Here is a 23,806-nt window from a genome sequence, read left to right as displayed (position 1 = left end):
CTCAAGCCTGCCTGACTTCTAATTTAAAACATAATTAATGTATTTCTGTACACCACCCTCCTAACAGTCCATTTAGAAGACACTTTTATGCAAAATGACCTACAATAGTGACATCATATATTTTGGTCCCCGGTAGGAATCCTGTATATTATTTTGTTGTTCAAGAAGATTGATAAGACAGTGATGGCGAAAGTGAAAGCGTTGAAGTATCGCTTTATTCAAATGCTGCTTTTTATAATGTGTCATAAAACGGTTGTTTGGATCCTGGATGCTGATTGGTTGATATGCGGTAGTTGTGGAACAGCAACTCCCGCAAGATCAACCTGGACTCAGGCATAGACGTAACATAGTAAAAGTTAATGTCTCTCTCTACCCATAATCCAGAAGACACACTAGGAGAGGTCAGGGAACCAAGGGTGAAACACACAGGTTATAGCATGTATCGAACATGAGGTCCGCACAACCGCTTCTGTACAGGCAAAGATAGGCTACTGTAAAATGCGCGTACCCTGTGGCTTAGCCTACTGAATGCAAATAATTCACGCAAACACTGCGTTGTGAAGGACGCATGTGTAGGCTGTGGACTGTGGCCTTGCTGCTGAGGGTTAATTGTGTGTGTGCCTGCCATGGCCAGAAGGCCTTTCACATATTCAGAGGGAAGTAAGAGGTAGATAGATGTGCATGCTAGCCGTTCCGGTAGACTTCCAGTCATTGCGCTGACGCCAGTTAGAAACTTCCTTAGAACCGCATGCAGAGACATACAAATGGTCTCCATGAGTCCATCTGAATTTGGGTAGGTCGAAAATGGTTTGACAAAATCTCGCACTATCCCTTTAAGCGTTTCAATAGCTGCCTTACTATTGTGTCAGTACATCAGTGCAGCCGGATCATGCAATCATGGTGTGCTTTAAACTCAAGAGAGCCCTCATCCCCTCTGGCCTGAGCAGAGCTGCATGGCCTCATAAGCTACTGAACACTGGCTGCACTGATGTGGAAGGCATTTATTTGGACCAAAATAACTTTCAACAGAATGTTGCCCCCAGGAGCAAGGGGCACACGCAGACACACAGAAGCATACACGCGCGCCACGCACGCACACCCACACACACCCACACCCACACACACGTAGTATGCGCACAGAGTACACACACACAAATTCACACAAACTGTACAAAAATACTGTACTTGCACAAATGCAAAGGAAGAAAGCAGTCTACCGGCCAACATCTCAGAAATTTTAACATCTTCACTACAGTACTACAGCTGCATTGTAGTCTAGTCTCAGGTATCAGTGTGGCTCTCTCTACCCATAATCCAGAATGACATACTAGGAGAGGTCAGGGAACCAAGCGTGAAATACACAGGTTAAGCATGTATTGAACATGAGGTCCGTATGCCCGCTACTGTACAGGCAAAGATAGGCTACTGTAAATGCATGTACCCTGTGGCTTAGCCTACTGAATGCAAAATGATCCACGCAAACACTGTGTTGTGAGAGAACGCATGTGTAGGCTGTGGACTGTGTCCATGCTGCTGAGTGCTAATTGCATTACCAGCCTGCCATGGCCAGAAGGCACTTCACATATTCAGAGGGTTATCGAAGCATAAGAGAGCTAAAGCTGAGACCGAGCACAGGAGAAAAATATCTCACAAGAATCTGATTGCTTTTTTCTTTGAAGAAACAGAGTGTGTGTGTTTGAATAAAACGATAGGTCACAAAATAACTCTTGTTACAAAGGTCCATTTCTTTCCTTTATTCATATAATGGAGCCCTATTGTGTTGTAGAGGAGGAGAGGGACGGGATGCGTGAGGCGAAAAATGAGGCCGTTTGGCATCAGACTTTACACTAACAACTGTTCTACCAATCAATAAAACATCAATCCTCGTGGCGCTGCGAGCGGAGATTTAGAAGTGATTTAGAACAGCGTGGTGATCTGTCTTGAGAGGAGGCTTCTCCTAGTGGGCCTGGCTAGGGATCACACACACACACACTGAGGACTTACATGGTTTCTCCTCCTGGACTTGGTTAGGGATGTTCTCCTCCACACACTCTGCTGGGAACCACCCCAAGTTACCACGGGCACTGCCCTCCCAGAAACCACTTTCCCCTATGGAGAGCACTGGGAGGGGGAGAGAGAGGAGGGGAAGGGTGGGTGAAAAGAGAGTAAGAGAGAGGGTGGGGAAGGGGGAGTGAGATAAGGGGGGAAAGACTGTGTAAGAACAATGTAAATAGTAGTATGTAAAAGAAGAATTGACTGCATTAGTCATTATTCATCTAAAAAAGACCCCAGCTCCACTCCACCAATGTGCCTGTGGTCTCTTCAATGCCACTCTAGCTTACCCAACATGACAACCTGACAGGTAAATACTATGTAACCTTTGAAAAGGCACAATTGAATTTTAAAACTCAAAAAGCACTGAGGAAAAACACACCCGTAAACGAAATAGTCCTTTTCCCTAAGAGACAAAGCTACCACTAATGTTAGAAATAACTAGAGTAGAAGTGAGAGTAAATAACTAGAGTAGAAGTGAGAGTAAATAACTGGAGTAAATTTAATGCACTGCAGTCTTTTGCATAAGTGTCTTGTTTTTCACTGTTTACTTAGTTGGGAAAAATCGTTTAGCTAAATCTAAGCAGGTTACTGATGGACTTCTTAATGACATCCTTCTGAGTGGTTGCCTCTAATATCTCTCTCCCCAGTGCTTCAAGTGAAATGAAAAAGGTGCCGGAACTAATACAAATGTACTGTACCGGCGCTCATACTGTATTTGAGAGCCATTATACTATAAGAACGCCCAGTACTCAAGCAGTAGAAAATGTGTCCCAATTAAAACACTACTTCGCTCTGGGACACAGCATAGATCGACCAGGATGTTTACCTTTGACCTTGTCGTTCTTGTACAGGGGGATCTCTCCTTCGGCCTGTGGTTGGTAGGACTGGGTCACCACATAGTGCTTGCCTGGCACAGCACTGTACAGCTTACGCTTGGGCCCCTGGCTGTCTATGCCATCAGAGAAGGCTTCCCGACCCCTGTGTGGGCTGGAGAGGGAGAGGGGAAAAAGATTGAGGTTAGGGGAATGTTAGTCCGTAGTCACAAAAATAGAAACATACTTTTTTTTTGTGGTCACATACAGTGATTTTATTAAATGGAGCACAGCCTTTTGGTATAAAGCACACTTTAGCAGCCTGTGCCCCCTTTAAACGGTATACTGTGTGGGGGGGGGGAGGGGGGGGGGGGATATTCAGGGAACAGGATAGGGAAGAGAAAAAAGTGCAAGGTACATATTTTCACAGAACAGTGAAATTATATGGGTATGTATTTAGTAGGGCTCTATAACCGTGTAACTGCAGATTATGGATGAAGACCGTCTATAATAAAATAACTGTCACGAGCGTTTTAATAATAACATTATTCAAAAATAAATATCATCAACTTCATTTTAAAGTCGAAAAACTTTACCCGAAAGCAGCAAAGTAAAAGTACGCTTGGTTTACATATAACAGCCGACATAAGGAGAGACAAGAGGTGGAAAAAATATCATTTTGTTTGGAAAGAACAGCTGACTGAAGACGAGACACCCGGGCATTCAAAAACATATTATGTGTGGTTGAGTCCAGTCATTATCTCGTATTTATTTATTTTGTATAGTTTATAACGGTGACCAATAGTTGTCAACAAAATCCCATGATCGTCACATCCCTAGTATTTAGTGAACTCTACTCTACTCAATGAGCAGCACATCATAGCAGCTGAGGAAATTCACTGACAGGAATGAAAGGTTGTACAATGGCCCCCTCTGTTGGACTGCTGTAAAACTGACGGCCTACAATAGGAGATCAGAGCTGGAACGGGCTCATTATCCACACTAATGACAGGAGTATCATCACATCTGTGTTGATCATCCATTTGATGTTGATATATTCCATTCCCCACTCAAAAGTCTGACATTCGTTAGCGTGGAGATGTGAAACATGTAGCAATTGAGAGACATTACATTATCAAATGATTGGATAGTGCTTGGACAATATAATTCCTATGATGGTCCACTTGTATATGTTTACAATCCCTTGGACATAGCTTTATATTGAAGCCTGAGGCAGTAACAAGGCTCTCCTCTGTTGAATACGAATGCTCCTTCTAGCTAATTAAAGCAGCAAACTCTCTCTGTCCATTCGGTTGTTTGGAGTTGCTGTACAGTGTCTGGGTCCCTCAACAGGGGCCCTATTACCACTCCTATCCCAGCTTGTGGTCCAGATCTACTCTCTGCACACATCATCTATTCTACAACACAATGAGGAGAACAGGGAAACCAATCAGAGCTATTATCCGCAGAGCTCTTGGCATTCACCTGCTTTGTAGAGAGAAATGACACAGGGGAAGAGGATGTAGATGGAAACATTACAATGTCTTCTGCAATACAGTATGAAGTTAAGGGCCCCAAATTGAGATTCTCTTGTGTATTTAGCACAAGAGCCTTGTACAGCAAAGCTAATTTGCATAGAAAGTACTTTGTGGACTGTGTTTAGACTTAAAACGGGTAAAAAAAATGCATCTGTCAATGTCACTGGTATGAACACAGTGTAATTCAACAAGATCTACACCGAAAATGACAACACATTTTGAAGCGCCACAGATGACATGCTGTACTCATGGAGATGATGGGGATGGTGTACTGTAAACGTCTGACAACCAAGGCAGCAGCAGAGCAGTGATATGTGATGTCCTGGTATGTTCACTTCCTGTGCTCGGCCTGGGGGATGAGAGCCTACCCACCTCGCTGCTCCACCTGCTAGCCCAGGGACACAGCATGACACACACACACACACACACACACGGCGATAGAGGCCAGCAGAGCGGCAGAGAGAGAGAGAGAGAGAGAGAGAGAGAGAAAGTGGGCCAGATGAGAATTCCAGCTGTACATGCCCTCAGTGGCTGATGCTTCATTAAGACTCTATAGAGACTCTGTCAAAGTCACAACCAAAGGCATTCCTCATGCTAACTACCTAGTTTAGCATCACTGTAGGTACCTAGTGTAGCACAGCCTCCTCCGCTTAACTGTAGGCAGGGACTATACCTTGTCATATCTAATGTACCCGACTGCGTGAACGTAAATGGTTTAATCGAGCATCCGACCGGATTCCGCAGACCAAACTAACCGAGATCAGATTTCATACCAAGTGAATCACTATTTCTGTCGAAGTCACAGCCAAAGGCATCCCTCATGCCAACTGGATAGGCTAGCATAGCATAGCATAGCCTCCTATCCTTCACACTCTTAGAAAAAAGGGTTCCAAAAGGGTTTTTCAGCTGTCCCCAAAGGAACAGCCTTTTTGGTTCCAGGTAGAACCCTTTTGGGTTCCATGTAGAAACCTCTGCGGAAAGGGTTCTACATGGGAACCCAAAAAGGTTTTACCTGGAGCTAAAAAGAGTCCTATGGGGACAGCCGAAGAACCCTTTCAGGTTGTAGATTTTGAGAGTGTGAAGCAGTATGGGAAACCATGACACATCCATTGTCTGAGCAGGTGCTGACGATAGCAAACTATCAAGACAAGAGACTCTGCAGAGTCCACACACTGAATACAATGCAGTGTGTACATTTGACCTTCATTTAACTAGGCAAGTCTGTTAAGACAAAATTCTTATTTACAATGACAGCCTACCGGGGGAACAGTGGGTTACCTGCCTTGCTCAGGGGCAGATTTTTTACCTTGTCAGCTCGGGGGATTCGATCCAGCAACCTTTCGGTTACTGGCCCAACACTCTAACCACTAGACTACCTGCCAGCCCATAAAGCATGATAGGGTCTCACCAACAATACCGACATTCACGTTACGTAACATTTTTTTGTGTAACTACAGCAACACAATTTGAGATTTTATTTGACTTAGTACAGATGCTACACACTTTATAGCCTATAAATGCATAGGCCCAAAGTCACTGCCATTCATTCACTGGTAGGTCGAAATCATAAAAACGTGACCTTTGTACATGGCAACAGTCAAACCAATGTTAACCTTTTAGTCATGACTTTACGCTTAGTAGCCATGGCAGTGTGTGTGTGTGTGTGCGTGTGCGTGTGTGTGTGTGTGTGTAGATGGCAGACCACTGTGACTGACAGCAGCTCACTGCCTGTTTAACAGTCAAGCTGTCACATCAAATCCTCCAGATGCTTTCGTGGCTCTACACACACTACTGTGTCGAGCCGAGCCAGGCTGTCTTGAGCTGGTTTGGTTACACATCCACCATAGTTGCTGTAAATGTGCTGGAGCCAGCACAGTTTGGTTGGGGTCGACACAATCGTGTGAAAAAAAGAAAAAAAGAGTGTCTGGGGGATCTGCTAGAATAGTGGGCATCAAACTTAGCAGTGTGATGCAACCAAAATGTGAAAATGGCACCGGGTTACTGCATGATGGAAAGACTATGGAGATAAGGTTAGGCTAACAAACAGGTCTGGGTACTTTAGTGTCTACATAGTTATAGTGTTGTGTAGGGTCGTGACGGTCATTAAATTGCAACGGGACACTCTTGCGTTGCCATATACCAAATAGGAAGAACACAAGGGTATTGTACTGCACACGTGTGCTATGGACGGTATGAGACGTAAGAGAAACTTATGAACGGGATGAATAATAGATCATAAAAAAAAACTGTTGACGGTGTAAATAACCCAGTGAGAGGTTTATAGGACACAAGCTACCAACTACCGGCTAGATAACCGCCCTTACAAACTACAAAAAGGCACGTCCTTGTTTACCACCAACCAACCATGGTTGATGACCTGTGTCCCAAATGGCGCCATATTCCAATCCCTATATAGTCCACCACTTTTGACCACGGCCCATAGGGCTCTGGTCAAAAGTAGTGCACTATGTAGGGAATAGGGTGCTATTTGGGGCACAGTCCTGGCTACCAGCTACCCGCCTCTACAAACTACAAAGAGCAAGTCCTTGTTTACCAGCAACCAACCCTGGTTGGCGACATGCTCAAACCCACCCGTCTGTGTTCCAAATGGCATCATATTCTATATATATATATATATATATATATATATATATATATATAGAATATATATATAGAATATATATATATATATATAGAATATATATATATATATATATATATATATATATATATATATATATATATATATATATATATAGAATATATATATATATATATATATATATATAGAATATATATATATAGAATATATATAGAATATATATATATATATATATATATATACTGCTCAAAAAAAATAAAGGGAACACTTAAACAACACAATGTAACTCCAAGTCAATCACACTTCTGTGAAATCAAACTGTCCACTTAGGAAGCAACACTGATTGACAATACATTTCACATGCAGGCCACACACACTACTGAGCCTCATTTTGACTCGTTTTAAGGACATTACATCAAAGTTGGATCAGCTTGTAGTGTGGTTTTCCACTGGAGTGTGATTCCAAATCCAGACCTTGTTGTCAGCACATTCAACTATGTAAAGAAAAAAGTATTTAATAAGAATATTTCATTCATTCAGATCTAGGATGTGTTATTTTAGTGTTACCTTAATTTTTTTGAGCAGTATATATATATATATATATATCACTACTTTTGACCAGGGCCCATAGGGCTCTTGTCAAAAGTAGTGCACTATGTAGGGAATAGGGTGCCATTTGGGATGGAGCCGTGCACAAACCCACCCCTCATACCCTGAACCAAAGACAGTGATTACATAAGGATGTTAAATTTGGAAGAGGCAGTCGTGGGCTGAGGTATTTATGCAAAACAAGAACAGGAAGAAAATAGGTCCTCCAACAGCAGCATCAGCCAATGGTTGTGTCTGAATATTGTCACAATGTGTCTATTTCTGATCTACTGCTATGCTGAGGCAAAAACAGATGAGTGTTCATGTAACACTCACTGTCATGGTATATAATTGCTTCTTTTAAGGTATCATGTCAGGATATATCAGCGTTTCAATGAAACTATAACAGGCACTGACTGAGTGGCTCAGTTAGTAGAGCATTGGCACTTGCAACGCCAGGGTTATGGGTTCAATTTCCCAGGGGGACCGGTATGAAAAATGTATGCACTCACTACTATAAATTGCTCTGGATAAGATTGTTGGCTAAAATGACTAAATCAAAAAGAGAAGGAATGGCCTATACGTGTGAGCTATTTGTCATTGCTCTTTCTAGGTACAGTATGTAAACCAAGATAGAGTGTCTACTACAGTACCAAGTAAAGAATAATAAGTAAAAAAAATCTAGGTGAATTATCTAATACAGTTAAAATAGCAGGCTCTAACCCTGAACAGTTATTTAGCACAAGTACTGTCTACGCCTTAGAACTAAATACAGAAAATAGTGTGTTTTATATTGGCCTCTGAATCACCGTTGTCCACACGGACAACAGGAGCGTAATAGCAAACAGCAATTATCAGATCACATCCGAAACACACTACAGCTGTTAGCGCTTTGCTTTGGTCCGCAGTTGGAGGATATTATCTAACACACCGTGGAGTAAGCTAGTTAGCTGCTAAAAACACATATGCACCATATGGCAGTAATGGCCATAGCAACCACTCCAGTAACTAGGGAGGAACTAACGGCGTCCCATTTTAACCGCTCTACTCCAGTAACGGTGCCAGTAATAATGTATTCATACACCAGTAGGCCTGCTGACCTGGCTGAGAGGAGGCAGAGTGAAGGCAATCACAACAACTCATTCTGCATCCTGAACACGGGCTGAACACGGGCTGAACACGGGGAAGCTGAAGAGGAGAAAAAAAAGGTACAATTCCCATAGGATCATTTATTGTGTGACATCTGTCATATTTAGATTCAATTTAGATGAATTTCCGTTTTCCTTTTATGCGAGCAGTGAGTAATTGGCGTGGCCCACTTACTGAGCCTGCTCTGTTCTCCACAGACCCCCTGCTATGGTGAAGAGATTCACACGCTCGCACGCAAACACACGTCGTCATTGACGTGGACCAAAAAATGGTCTCAACTCAAATCTGGTGGTACATCCATGGTGACAATCACAGATGTGAAGTAGGAGGGTGGGGGGTATATGTGATGAGACTGTGATCCAGGGTATATCTGGGGTAGGGGGGGGTTGGAGTGTCAAATTAAGTAAACCAACCGAAAGCAGTTTGCTGAAGTAGGACTGGGGTATTGTTCACGAAGAGTAACAGTTGTCACGATTTGCATTGGGGAATCCGTACACATTAACCAAGTCGCAGTGGGACAGCTGTACTGCCAAGCCTCTCCTCTGTCTGCCTGCAATTCCTCTCACCTTATTCCCTGTATGGTGTACTACTTTTGAGCAGGGCCTCACTTATCCCAACTGAACAAACCCTTCCCTCCCCTGTCTGCAACAGAAACCCCCACTCCGACGTTGCCACTTTCATAAGAGTGACTGATTGGACCGATGGTGGAGCACATCTAGAATCTCTACTCCCCAAGATGCAGTGAACACTAGGGACTGTTTTTGGGCCAACATCCACACACATCCATGAACACACATCCACACTCTCCTGAGAGAGACTGCTCAGACCTACAGTGAGCGCCACACATCTACCATCTCTATTCCCCAGGCTGCCATGTGCACCAGGGACTCATTTGGGACATATTTTCTGGGCCAAAATCCTTCTTTGTAACTGCACTCTGTTTGTAGAGGTTCTGTAAACTATCAAGGGCACTAATTGGAAAGTCACTCCCTATAGCAGTCGCACCCTAAAGTTGGTGACATTGTTTAACTAAAAGGAGGTCTAGTAAGCCTGGGCAGCCCCATAACAAATCAGGGCCCACCCATAAGTATTGAGATATCAATATGGGCCGGGCCCCCCCCCCGAAAAAAAAATCACGATTTCACTTTGGGCACCTGCAAAAGAAGTTGGGAGCCCTCAAGAGCCAATATATAACTCAAACCCTGGTTGGTGACTGACCTGGGCTGTCGCTGAGGGGTCTGTCTCCGTGCTTCCTCCCCCAGGCGCCCCAGGGAAGGTGAGCGGGGAGGGCGGGGAGCCCCCTTCCCCATGGTCCTGACTGTTCCATTGGGGCTGGGCATCTGCTGCTGCTGGGGCCGGCGGGGGGAGAGGCTACGCAGGGGAGAGTGGCTCGGGGACGGCAGGGGTGACCGGTTGTTCACGTTCAGGTTGTTGTCGCTGTTGGAGCGCAAGAGCGTCGGCCGTGGTGCAGCGAGGGTGCTCCGTGGGGCTTGCTTGCGCCGGGCAGTTTGGGCCGGCGCCTCACGGAAAGGCACTAGAGGGAGGGAGGAAGGGAGAGAGGGAGGGAGGGAGGGAGGGAGAAATTAGACCAAGTTTCATTATGGTAGAGTATTACGTCAGATTCTTCATTGTTCCTTTGAAACTCAAATAGAAGCAGGTCAGTAAGCAGAATACTCCACACACACACACACACACACACACACACACGCACGCACGCACGCATACACCTTCAATTAACAACCTTGAGGCATTAAGCATCTTGAGCCTCAATGAAGACGCAAGGAGAGCTCCAAACGCGCTAGGCTCACGGCCTCAGAACAGGCTGGCTGTGGAGAGGACTCTATTCAACACCAGCTATAATAGGAGCCTTGGTGGAATTCCCCTGTGTTTGAAGCAGCGCACCGTGCACACAGCTGAAGCATGATTAATGATGATGTTTATTTCTCCGCTGCCTTCTAAACACCAAGGAGGAAGAGGAGGCTTATATACAGCATCCACATGATTTAACCCTGCAAAGACAGGCCACTTAGTGAGAGAGAAGACACTGCTTTGTAAAACAGCCAAAATCACAGTACACCGTCCTAGGAAAAGGGTCATCTATTTAAAACATTTCCAAAAGACGTCTTACAAAAAAAGAAGTCTACGCATTCCCCCCGAGGAAGACTCAAATCCTGATTGCACAATGTAAAGCCGTGCCAGTGAACCTCCAAAACTCGGTGAAAATGATCCACAATAAAGTGTACGCCCGTGAGGCATAAAGAGAGGAAAGGTAAGGGAAAGGAAAAACGCCCAACCCACCACTACCTGAACAAGACAGATCCCACACCCTCTTCACCTCTCTCCCAATAGCCGGTGATATCTGAATGGCCTATCATCAACGGAAGAGGCAAAGCGAATAAAGTTATGGCGATATGCTTGGATCTGCTTTAACAAAGTGACATATCCTAACAAATGCGTTCCCTGTGTGTCTGTATGACAGTTCAATATAACTCCATCTCTTCTGCAAGAATGGTCCGATTACATTTACAATTCACCGGTCGCAAAAAGTCCGTTCACTTTGCAGAGTCAGATATTGTGAGTTGTCGACATTGATCATCATTCGTCAAATCAACCTACAGTGCCAACAACCTAGGTTGCACTCTACAGTATATCCGGTAAACAGACATTACTTTCCCAGGCTGTGTTCTTTGAAAATCGTAGGGCCAAAATAGTTAGCATCCTCTTGAGACTTTTTGAAGCGGTTATGAAAGCAGCCATCAATATTTATATTAGCAAAACAAGTTATACAACGGTGACTATTAGTGATTCAACAATTGCCTTAGTTAATGAACAGTTGCTATTAAACTACATGCCGAGTTTTTGTTAAGCTAGAACTACCATATCAATTAAAAGGCATACCACAACGTACAGTCTAGAACTCATTTTCTCAGCTCCTGTATTCCACACAAACTTTCAATCACAAACTCAAAACATTGAGAGCCATCAAAATCCTCCAAAATCAACTACAACAGCTCACCTTCTTTCTTCAAGGCATTCAGAAAAGACTTCATTTCCCCTCTTTTCCTTATTGCTTAAATATTAATGGGAATGTGGAGAAAGAGTGAATGTGAAATGTATCCGAGTTTTGTAGCGCGAAAAAGCAGCAGCGAATAGCTCCAGTGGTATAGCGAGTCACAATGGGAGGGAGAGAGATTGACTGGGCAGGGAGGAAGGCAGGGACGGAGCCAGGCAGGCAGGCACGCTGGTGACAGAGAGAGCCCACCCCACATGATTCCGCTTGTCACTGACTATGAGGATGGGTGCACAATGCACCAGATCCACACTCTCTCTCTCTCTCTCTCTCTCTCACACACACACAGACACAATCTCTCTCTCTCTCTCTCTCTCTCTGACACACACTCACTCTCTCTCTCTCTGACACATACACACTCACTCTCTCTCACAGACACACACTCACTCTCTCTCACAGACATACACTCACTCTCTCGCACAGACACACACTCACTCACTCTCTCTCACAGACACGCACTCACTTTCTCACAGACACACACTCACTTTCTCACAGACACACTCTCGCTCTCTCTTTCAGACACACACTTCTCTCTCACAGACACACTCTCGCTCTCTCTCACAGCTTCACCCAGGCACATAGACAAGCAGCACAGCATATCAGGCTGGACTCGAAGGAGCAAGAATATGTTCATTATTATAATCATCACGGATGGGGAGAATTAAACTAAACCACATCAACTATGATTATTATCATTAGCACTGCCAGCTGTATAAACTAGAGTAAGGGCTGCATTAACTAAAACTACTTCAATAACAAGTTAATGATTTTGCCATAGATGACAGGACAGGCACATTTTCAATATGTGACTGTCAAACATGGCGAAGAGATGCATCGCTTGCAATCCCATAGCACCCAAATGAGACATGCAATGTTCAGTGGGAGATGGGATTTTAACCCTTGCTTTCGCGGGAACAGCTGTATCGGAAACAAACCCTTTGTGTTGCTAGGCAACCTTAGTGAGGAAGTCTAAATTTGTCACTTGCAAGTTGCTTGTTGGTTGTGAAAGGATCTGACTCCTTATGTATATTATGGTGTGGTTCCACAGCCCTTGCAACCAGTCATTGACAGCACAAGACACATTCCAAATCCAATGGGAATGTGATGGAAATTAAGAAATGTTCTGATATTATAAAATGTTATAATGTCAGACTCAGCACCTCTTCAGAATACCTTTGGGACTTTCATTGGGGAAACAACATAATGAATTCAGAGCCTGGCATTTGGAAATACTCCTACCATCAACATTGCTCAAACCGTTGGTGTGGTCATTGGTTGCCTAGCTAAATAAATATATAGGAATCAGTCCATTTAATGCAACATTTTCACTTACTCTGATGGTTCAGGAAATGATAATGATGGCTCTATCCCGTGCTGGAAAATGTGCTGTCTATGACGGATTTCAAAGCATTATGACATCAAACCAGTTTAAAATCTAACATCTAAATGACTGTAGGCTATAGGGGAACTGTGGATGGGGGAATCCCTATGGATCACCTCTTCGCATCTACGGTATACGGATTGTAAGATACAGCGCCTTGCAAAAGTATTCACCCCCTTGGCGTTTTCTCCATTTTGTTGCATTGCAACCTGTAATTTAAATGGATTTTTATTTGGATTTCAAGCACAAATTGGTGGGGTGAAATGATAAAAAAGAAAGAAAAAGTGGTGCGTGTATACAGTTGAAGTGGGAAGTTTACATACACTTAGGTTGGAGTGATTAAAACTTGTTTTTTCAACACCCCACAAATTTCAATAGTTTTGGCAAGTTGGTTAGGACATCTACTATGTGCATGACACAAGTAATTTTTCCAACAGTTGTTTACAGACAGATTATTTCACGGTATCACAATTCTAGTGGGTCAGAAGTTTACATACACTAAGTTGACTGTGCCTTTAAACAGCTTGGAGAATTCCAGAAAATTATGTCATGGCTTTAGAAGCTTCTGATAGGCTAATTGACATTATTTGAGTCAATTGGAGGTGTACCTGTGGAAGTTTTTCAAGGCCTACCTTCAAACTCAGTGCCTCTTTGCTTGACATCATGGGAAAATCAAAAGAAATCAGCCAAGACCTCAGAAAAAAATTGTTGACCTCCACAAGTCAACTTCAAAAGTTGACAAAGTTGGTTCACAAGTCTGGTTCATCCTTGGGAGCAATTTACAAACACATAAAGGTACCACATTCATCTGTACAAACAATAGTACGCAAGAATAAACACCATGGGACCACGCAGCCGTCATACTGTACAGGAAGGAGACGCGTTCTGTCTCCAAGAGATTAAACTACTTGGTGGGAAAAGTGCAAATAAATCCCAGAACAACAGTAAAGGACCTTGTGAAGATGCTGGAGGAAACAGGTACAAAAGTATCTATATCCACAGTAAAACAAGTCCTATACCGCTCAGCAAAGAAAAAGCCACTGCTCAAAAACCACCATAAAAAAGCCAGCCTATGGTTTGCAACTGCACATGGGGACAAAGATCATACTTTTTGGAGAAATGTCCTCTGGTCTGATGAAACAAAAATAGAACTGTTTGGCCATAATGACCATTAAGAGGAAAAAGGGGGTGGCTTGCAAGCCGAAGAACACCATCCCAACCGTGAAGCACGGGGGTGGCAACATCATGTTGTGGGGGGTGCTTTGCTGCAGGAGGGACTGGTGCACTTCACAAAATAGATGGCATCATGAGGTAGGGAAATTATGTGGATATATTGAAGCAACATCTTAAGACAGTTAAAGCTTGGTCGCAAATGGGTCTTCCAAATGGACAATGACCCCAAGCATACTTCCGAAGTTGTGGCAAAATGGCTTAAGGACAACAAAGTCAAGGTATTGGAGTGGCCATCACAAAGCCCTGACCTCAATCCTATAGAAAATGTGTGGGCAGAATTGAAAAAGCGTGTGTGAGCAAGGAGGCCTACAAACCTGACTCAGTCAGGAGGACTGGGCCAAAATTCACCCAACTTATTGTGGGAAGCTTCTGGAAGGCTACTCAAAACATTTGACCCAAATAAAACAATTAAAAGGCAATGCTACCAAATACTAATTGAGTGAATGTAAACTTCTGACCCACTAGGAATGTGATGAAAGAAATACAAGTTGAAATAAATCATTATCTTTACTAATATTCTGACATTTCACATTTTTTAAATAAAGTGGTGTCCTAACGGACCAAAGACAGGGAATTCTTTTGAGGATTAAATGTCAGGAATTGTGAAAAACTGAGTTTAAATGTATTTTGCTAAGGTGTATGTAAACTTCCGACTTCAACTGTATGTATCCACCCCCTTTGCTATGAAGCTCCTAAATAAGATCTGGTGCCAATTACCTTCAGAAGTCACATAATGACTTAAATAAAGGCAACCTGTGTGCAATCTAAATGTCACATGATCTGTCACACGATCTCAGTATATATACACCTGTTCTGAAAGGCCCCAGAGTCTGCAACACCACTAAGCAAGGGGTACCACCAAGCAAGCGGCACTATGAAGACCAAGGAGCTCTCCAAACAGGTCAGGGACAAAGTTGTGGAGAAGTAAAGATCAGGGTTGGGTTCTAAAAAAATATTCTAAACTTTGAACATCCCACGGAGCACCATTAAATCCATTATTAAAAAATGGAAAGAATATGGCACCAGAACAAACCTTCCAAGAGAGGGCCGCCAACCAAAACTTACGGACCAGGCAAGGAGGCCATTAATCAGAGAGGCAACAAAGAGACCAAAGATAACCCTGAAGGAGCTGAAAAGCTCCACAGCGGAGATTGGAGTATCTGTCCATAGGACCACTTTAGGCCATACACTCCACAGAGCTGGGCTTTCCGGAATAGTGGCCAAGAATATAAGCAAACATGTTTGGTGTTCGCCAAAAGGCATGTGGGAGACTCCCCAAACATATGCTTGTGCTGGAAAAGATCAATCGCAAAGAGTGTAAAATACTGAGGAACCATCGTTTGAGCATCACAAACCCTGAATGATGGATCCATAGATATAGGAAATTAGATAGAACACTTCTGGTATCACATGAATCACCACATAGATCAGTGATACAGTAGACCATAAAATGACGCAAGGCGGTTAATTGTTCACAGGACATTGATGTAAACAACACTAATGAGTTAAAAATGTTTTAGGAAAACTAACCATCAATGCATAGATGTATACTATATAAAGAGGCTACCTCCCTACCCATGAGTCTCCCATCATCATCATCATCGAGGAACCAAAGATTCAGATCCCCTAAGCCTATTATCACATGGATCTGGGAACCATGGCAACCACTGGTATGTGACAATGATTTACATAGTTGACTGTTGAACAAGGCAGATACTATAGGTTTTCATGTCATGACTGTACGCAGAGGTGTCATGCCCATAAGGGGCACAAGGGCACATTCCCCCTCAGATGTCAATTTTTTTATTAAATTAAATAAATTACAAAACTAAATTTTTAAGCTGACGTTTTATCATAACTATTTAAAAAAAGATGTGTAAGCTGTATTTTGCGGAGGGCGCACACTGACTGGAAAGAGTACCCCGCCTATTCGCCCTAGTAAGTAGTTCATTCCAAGGTGCACCACAGAGCAAAGATATGTTAGGCAGGACTCTAGATACTACCTACACACTCACACATATTACACTGACACTTCAACACACACACACACACACACACACACACACACACACACACACACACACACACACACACACACACACACACTCTTCACACACGCTCCTGCTACTCTGTTTATTATCTATCCTGATTACCTAGTCACTTTTACCCCTACCTACATGTACATACTACCTCAACTACCTCGTACCCCTGCACATTCACTCGGTACCGGTACTCCTGGTATATAGCCTCTTTAATGTTATTTTATTGTGTTACTATAGTTTTTGTATTTTTTTGCTATTTATTTTAATTTTAATTTGATCAAGCTAGGTAGCATATTGATTCCTTCTTGATGAATAAATCAAATGCAAATGTTTTGTTGTTTCTCTGTTGTCACGCCCTGGTCTTAGTATTTTGTGTTTTCTTTATTTATTTGGTCAGGCCAGGGTGTGACATTGGTTTTTTTATGTGGTGTGTTTTGTCTTGGTTTTTTTTTGTACGTATTGGGATTGTGGCTTAGTGGGGTTTTCTAGCATAGTCTATGGCTGTCTGGAGTGGTTCTCAATCAGAGGCAGGTGTTTATCGTTGTCTCTGATTGGGAACCATATTTAGGCAGCCATATTCTTTGGGTGATTGTTCCTGTCTTTGTGTTTGTTGTCACCAGATAGGCTGTTTAGGTTTTCTCACATTTATTGTTTTGTTAGTTTATTCATGTATAGTTTTCTTCATTAAAAAAACATGAATAGAAACCACGCTGCATTTTGGTCCGCCTCTCCTTCACCTCAAGAAAACCGTTACATCTGTAATACTAGCCACCTAGCAATTTTATGAAGTTGGCTTTAGCTAGCCAGCTAGATAGGTTCCAAATCTCCCGACCTCATGGCTAGCTACCAAGCCATTTCAGGCTATCAATCAAGTTAGAGTAAGTTGTCAAACTATCTTAGCTGGCATGCCAACTGGCAAGGTTGCTAGACTTTAGAAAATACTTGAATTGCTTTAATTATTGTGTTACGATAGTATATACCAGTGTGGCAGTTGTACTAAAACCCTAAAAGGCATAAAAGTTCATACCCTTTCCTGCAGTCAAATGACCAAATCACCCTCTATTGGCTTCATGGGTGGAATGTTATTAATATTTTTCATTTTTATTTATTTTTTTAATTCCAAAAATCAGTTTTTTTCTATGCCAACTGATTTAGTTATATTTCAGTCTTCTGTGTTGTATATAAAGTGTACTATTGGGATGCAAACATTTGATACATTTCAACTCTATAGCTGACATGGTACAGGTGTCTTCTTTTTTTAAGCTAATAATCATGTGTGTGAGGTGTATACGTTTGTTTAAGACTACTAAGAAACACTCTGTGTGATCCTGGTTTAGCCCACTCCAGTAATAGGTTAAAGAATCAATGTGCACCCCCCCCCCCCCTCCATCGCCATATACTTCGTCCCCCATCTAAAATAATGGGTGCATGACGCCCCTGTCTGTAGGCATGCTGTTGTACTATATCGTACAGAGTTATAAATGAACATGTACTGAGGTCCACTGTTACAAAGACTTTTCAGTTTGACTGTTTAGATCAGATAGAAGGTGTTCAGCAATTTACAAAAGAAGGTTACAAAACATTAAGAAGCGATGACGGAATGGAAGACAGAGAGAACAAAAATTCTCTTGGGAGGTTGACAATGCATGACAAAATGAGTTAGTGTAAGTGTCAGTGCCTATTTGGAGAGGAAAAGACAGAAATGCTCCGGCAATTGCACAGTAAGATTGCTGGCAGTAGCATTATGTTGACAGCATGCCAGAAGGCCGAGGAGAGTTCATAATGTCAAAACCCTGGCCTAAGGACATAGGAAAGACCTGACTCCAGCAGTTACAAAGTGACAAGCAAAGAAAGATTAAAGAGAATCCCCATCACCAGCACCTTAGGGCACCTGGCAGCCTTATTAAATAATACCCGTCTCAACGTCAACAGTGAAGAGGCGACTCCGGAATGCTGGCCTTCTAGGCAGAGTTGCACAGGAAAAGCCATATCTCAGACTGGCTAATTAAAAAAGAAAGATTAAGATAGGCAGAAGAACACAGACACTGGACAGAGGAACTGGACAGAGGAACAGCATCCCGGAGTTGCCTCTTCACTGTTGACATTGAGACTGGTGTTTTGCGGGCACTATTTAATGAAGCTGCCAGTTGAGGACTTGTGAGGTATTTGTTTCTCAAACTAGACACTAATGTACTTGTCCTCTTGCTCAGTTGTGCATCAGGCCTCCCACTCCTCTTTCACTTCTGGTTAGAGCCAGTCTGCGCTGTTCTGTGAAGGGAGTAGTAAACAGCGTTGTACGAGATCTTCGGTTTCTTGGCAAATTCTCGCATGGAATAGCCTTAATGTCTCAGAACAAGAATAGGCTGACGAGTTTCAGAAGAAAGTTAATTGTTTCCGGCCATTTTGAGCCTGTAATCGAACCCACAAACGCTGATGCTCCAGATACTCAACTAGTCTAAAGAAGGCCAGTTTTATTGCTTCTTTAATCAGAACAGTTTTCAGCTGTGCTAACATAATTGCAAGAGGGATTTCTAATGATCAATTAGCCTTTCAAAATGATGAACTTGGATTAGCTAACACAACGTGCCATTATAACACAGGAGTGATGGTTGCTGATAACGGGCCTCTGTACTCTGTATGGAGATATTCCATTAAAAATCAGCCATTTCTAGCTACAATAGTCATTTACAACATTAACAATGTCTACACTGTATTTCTGATCTATTTTATTTAATTTTAAAGGACAAAAAAATTAGCTTTTCTTTCATAACACAGACATTTCTAAGTGACCCCAAACTTTTGAACGGTAGTGTACACTCTTAGAAAAAAGGGTTCAAAAAGGGTTCTTTGGCTGACCCTGTAGGAGAACCCTTTTAGGTTCCAGGTAGAACTTGAGGTGGAAAGGGTTTTTACATGGAACCAAAAATGGTTCTACCTGGAACCAAATTGGGTTCTTCAATGGGTTCTCCTATGAGGACAGATAAAGAACCCTTTTAGATAACACCTTTTTTTCTAAGAGTGTCATGTGAGGATAAGAGAGGATGGATGTGCCCTTTGTGAAGAATAGAGGGAGATTGTCCCATTCATATCACAGACAACCACTGGAACACTGTTCTTAGTTCTCAAAGGCATGCTGTCTTTTTAGGGGTATTCTATAGTGTACTACATACAGTACACATTATACAGCAAAGTAACCTATTATAAAGAGTACACTTTATACATGTGTGTGTGTGTTCATACATGTGTTCATGAGCACATGCGTGTGTGTATGTGTGCATGCAGGATGTGTGTGACGGGTGTGTGTGTGTGTTCTCATCCCAGTCGCTCTACTCTGCACTATGTAGGTCAGCTCCACTGTGTACTGTGGCTAAGTGTGGAAGTAGATGTGGGATTGGAGCAGAAAACAGACTGTCTATAGGTGAGAGGAACCACAGTGCAGGTCCATCAAACAGTAAACAGCAGGGCCCATTCAGAGAGGAAGATCTTTGGTCAACAACATACAACATTTATAAAGAAGCACATGAATTGGACATGACTTGAATCCCATTCAATACAACAGATTTGCTTGCAACCATTTCCTAGCCTGGTCAACCATACTGACTGCTGCGCTCAATGGTTTACCAGTCTCACCATTTCCTATATTAGAACAATAATGTATTTTCTTCATCTCTTAAAATACACCCAGTTTAGACACACATATAAGTGTTTAGTTCAGTAACTTACCAATACCAGTCTCTTTGTGATTCTTGATTAATTCTGCCAATTCAAAGTTCCCCGCGATGATGGCCACCTGGAACAGAATGATAGATTTGTCTTTTAGCATTTATCACAGTACCATTTTTAAATCAAGCAAAATGGCTGACCTATGGTATTCATAATTCAAAATGCCTGACTACCTGGTCTGATGGCCTCCCACATGCGGTGCCTCAGTTATTTGCCCGAAAATAACTTAATACCCATTGTCGAAGGACTCACTTTTATGAAATGCAACCTGAAATGATTATAGCTACTAATAATAACACAACAAACAGCAGCCCGCTAAGAGTTGTACTGTCGTGGGTGGCGGACAGCCGAGCTACAGCCACAGTGGGTGAGTCAACACATATCCAGCCAGTAGACCCTGCCGGCTCAGGCCACCTTTAGCTCGTCTTACATAAGTCAGGTCAGTGGAGTAGGAGAAACGACTTGAGGCTCTGGCTGCATCAAAGCAGGTCGACCATAGTTTTAGTCGCTGGAGACAAAGTCCATACAAAGTCTCCACCTGAGTCATACAGCACCTCTCATGAACATCCAGCTAGTTCAGTCAGGGAAAAGAACAAGCGAAATCACAACTTGAAACGCTACTTATCATGGAAATAAACGGAATAAACTCATCCCTCCGTTGCAAATATGAAATTGCCTCCGTATTGAAAAACAAATAGCATTTTCCATTAATGATGCATAAGTGAAAATTAGCCCAAAGTATACTTCCATTTTCAATAGCACAGCTGAAATGAGTGCAATGAACCTATCAATGTAATACAGCAATGACCTTACGGTAGCTACTGTATATTGGCTTGGAGTAGTAGGGCTGTAATTCAATGCCAGCTAGAGTGTGGAACGAGGCTGTATAATCTCCAGCTGATGGTTTCACGATGATGAGAGCCAGGAGGTCCTCTCTGGGGGTGACAACACATGTCATGACTCCTGCTTCCCAGCTCATCTCCCAGAAACAACCTTCTGCTACAGTATAACCACCATGATAGCCTGCTATAGAACCCTTTCTGCTAAAACGATTATACCCCCTCTTAACTCTGCACAGCAAAGTACACCATACGCGCTCCGCTCTCTGCTCTGCGGTCTGTTTACCTGGTCCCCAAAACCGTATGTTATGACGGCTGGGCAGAAAGGGACAGAGAGAAAAAAAGACCACAGAAACGGAGAGCAGAAGGAGGGAGAGAGAGAGATGAGAGAGAGAGGGAGATGGAGAGGGGGATGAGGAAGGATGTGAGGCAGGGGAGGATTACCTTGTCCCAAACCATATGGAGATAAGGTGAGGTATGACGGCAGGGTGTACTAGGAAGTGGAGCGGGATGTGATTTTAGGATGAAAGTGGGTCAGAAAAGAGGAGCAAGAAGTGAAGTGGTCCAATTTGCTCTGAATCAGTGATGCGTCCCAAATGGCACCCTGTTCCCTCTATAGTGCACTACTTTTGATCGGGGCCCATAGTGCACTATATAGGGAATAGGGTGCCATTTGGGATGCTACCCTTAATCTCAGCTCTTAAATTGTCACCATCAGTCAGCAGACGCCTGTTTAACTGGGAAGACTTCATCAGAATTTGATTGGGTGTGGTGAATGCGGTTTATGGACCCCTTCAAATTAGCTGTAATTAAGGAGTCACTGAGGCAAGAAACAATTTCAGAAGTATGAAGGGATGAATGAATAATAGAGAGAATTTGAGGACGCATCAGCGCTCGGTGGAAATGTACATTGCATAAACAGCAACACTCCACTGACTCCAACGTGATGCAAGAGAAGACAGTTGGCTCCGCCGGGGATCAGACCAAGTAATAGGAATTCAGAGTAACTGAGGATGAGTTCAGACTGCTAAGAAAGCATGAGGAGGTAAAGAGGGGATTTGGTGAAAAATGTTCAACTTTGTACCATAAACGTACCACAATGGAAGACTCTTTCCCAGAATAAACTTTATTTGTATTTGTGTGCTTGGTACTAATGTACCTCATGCAGTAGTTCTTATTTTGCCATGCTACTTAAATAGTAATATGTCTTAGCAGCTATATGGGCCTGCTGCCAGTAAAATAAAATAGGTCAAAACAATGTCGGTGTGAATTCACGGCTCAATTATTCGTGGGATATGGAATTACTGTATCTGCATGAAAAGTAGTACACAGTTGGTAAACAGAATAGGAATGATAAATGGGAAAAATAAAACATACAGTCAACTATAGCTAGAAAGCTATTTCGATATCCATTCAATATGTTTTACTTTCAACCCCCAAAATGCATCACACCTACAGTATGACTAATTGGTTGTTTGAAATTTAGAACACCGTGGAACGCTGACACGTGCATGTAAACAACCATTAAAACATGAATAATTATCCCAGGACCACTGACTGCTTGTTCACAGCGACATAAAAGACTACCATATAAGGAACCACTGACTCATATAGTGCTTTGCTTAAATCACTAACAAACATATTGCATTTCCCTTCTGAAACGGCAAGTGAACAAAATGAGACCCGAAAACACAGACTTATTAGACTTGCCACCTGCCCGCAAAAATAGTATCACATACTCCACTACTGTAACAAGCTCTCTACTGATGTAATTCATCTGAGAAAAGAAGAGTAATGGAAACAATGGATGACCATTATATAGCATACCATATAGAAGAAGGAAGCAGTGTACTGGCCATGTGGCATGCTAGACTGGAGATTGGAATGTAGCCATCTTTACTCGACAGCACACCTTTACTGTGAGCAACAATGGTTAGAGGTGTGAGTCAGTCCATACCTGGAATGATGTCTGGCTTCTGTAGTTCTTCACTTCCTTGTTGGCACCACGAACAAGCAGTACTCTGGCACAGTGTTCCTTAGGGAGGATAAATACAATTAAAAAGAGAGAGAGAGAGCGAGAACAGAGTAAGACACTGTAAGGGTTGTGACCAGGACCTCATTAATTTAAACTCCACTTCACCTCTCTATCTCTCTCTCTCTCTCTCTCTCTCTTTCTGCAGCCAGCTACTGTACAATATTACCCTCTTCTGTACTGAGCCCATTAAACGAGAGAACCAGAAACCATCTTGCTCAGGCATTCCATTCCATCAACTGATCCAGACTGATTCCAGAACATTCCAGGACTGATCATTGTCCTGGAGCTGCAGCTCACCCTGTTCTGGCTGATGATGCCCTGTGTCTGTTACCAGGTAAAACCTCAGTTCTCCAGTAAGAATCTCAGTGCAGTGAACACATGTAGTGTAAAGATTGGTGAATAAAGAGATGGAGCTGTGGTAACTGTATGTGGCACTATAGCCTGCTGCTAGCTGGATTCAGCAGCCCACCCACGGAAGGCTCCATTACAAACACACACACGCACGCGAACACACTTATACACGTGCCCACACACACACACACATACACACACGCAAGCATACACACACCCATACAATCAGGCTCACAAACACGCAGGCGCCCACACACGAACAGTGCCTGCACATACACACACGCGCATAGTGCTTGCACACACACACACAAACAAACACACACACACCCCAGTTCAAGCTAATACTCCGCCTACTGGGCGATTCCACACCAGCATGGCCTGAATTTTT

General features: G+C 42.9%; 1 protein-coding gene across 1 annotated transcript in view; it reads right to left on the bottom strand.

Annotated features, from left to right (window-relative positions):
- LOC139416507 (SH3 and multiple ankyrin repeat domains protein 2-like) overlaps positions 1-23,806 on the bottom strand; it is a 131,232-nt gene that overhangs the window by 83,292 nt on the left and 24,134 nt on the right. Inside the window, exons 8-12 of the mRNA XM_071165193.1 lie at positions 22,990-23,067; positions 20,194-20,260; positions 9,963-10,278; positions 2,882-3,042; positions 2,005-2,121 (exon numbers count right to left, since the gene is read on the bottom strand). Of these exons, the coding sequence (XP_071021294.1) occupies positions 2,005-2,121; positions 2,882-3,042; positions 9,963-10,278; positions 20,194-20,260; positions 22,990-23,067 (739 nt within the window). The remainder of the gene's footprint in view (positions 1-2,004; positions 2,122-2,881; positions 3,043-9,962; positions 10,279-20,193; positions 20,261-22,989; positions 23,068-23,806) is intronic.

This window comes from Oncorhynchus clarkii, chromosome 1 (genome assembly GCF_045791955.1).
Source record: "Oncorhynchus clarkii lewisi isolate Uvic-CL-2024 chromosome 1, UVic_Ocla_1.0, whole genome shotgun sequence".
Taxonomy (NCBI): domain Eukaryota; kingdom Metazoa; phylum Chordata; class Actinopteri; order Salmoniformes; family Salmonidae; genus Oncorhynchus; species Oncorhynchus clarkii.
This window is presented reverse-complemented; position numbering and strand designations above follow the sequence as displayed.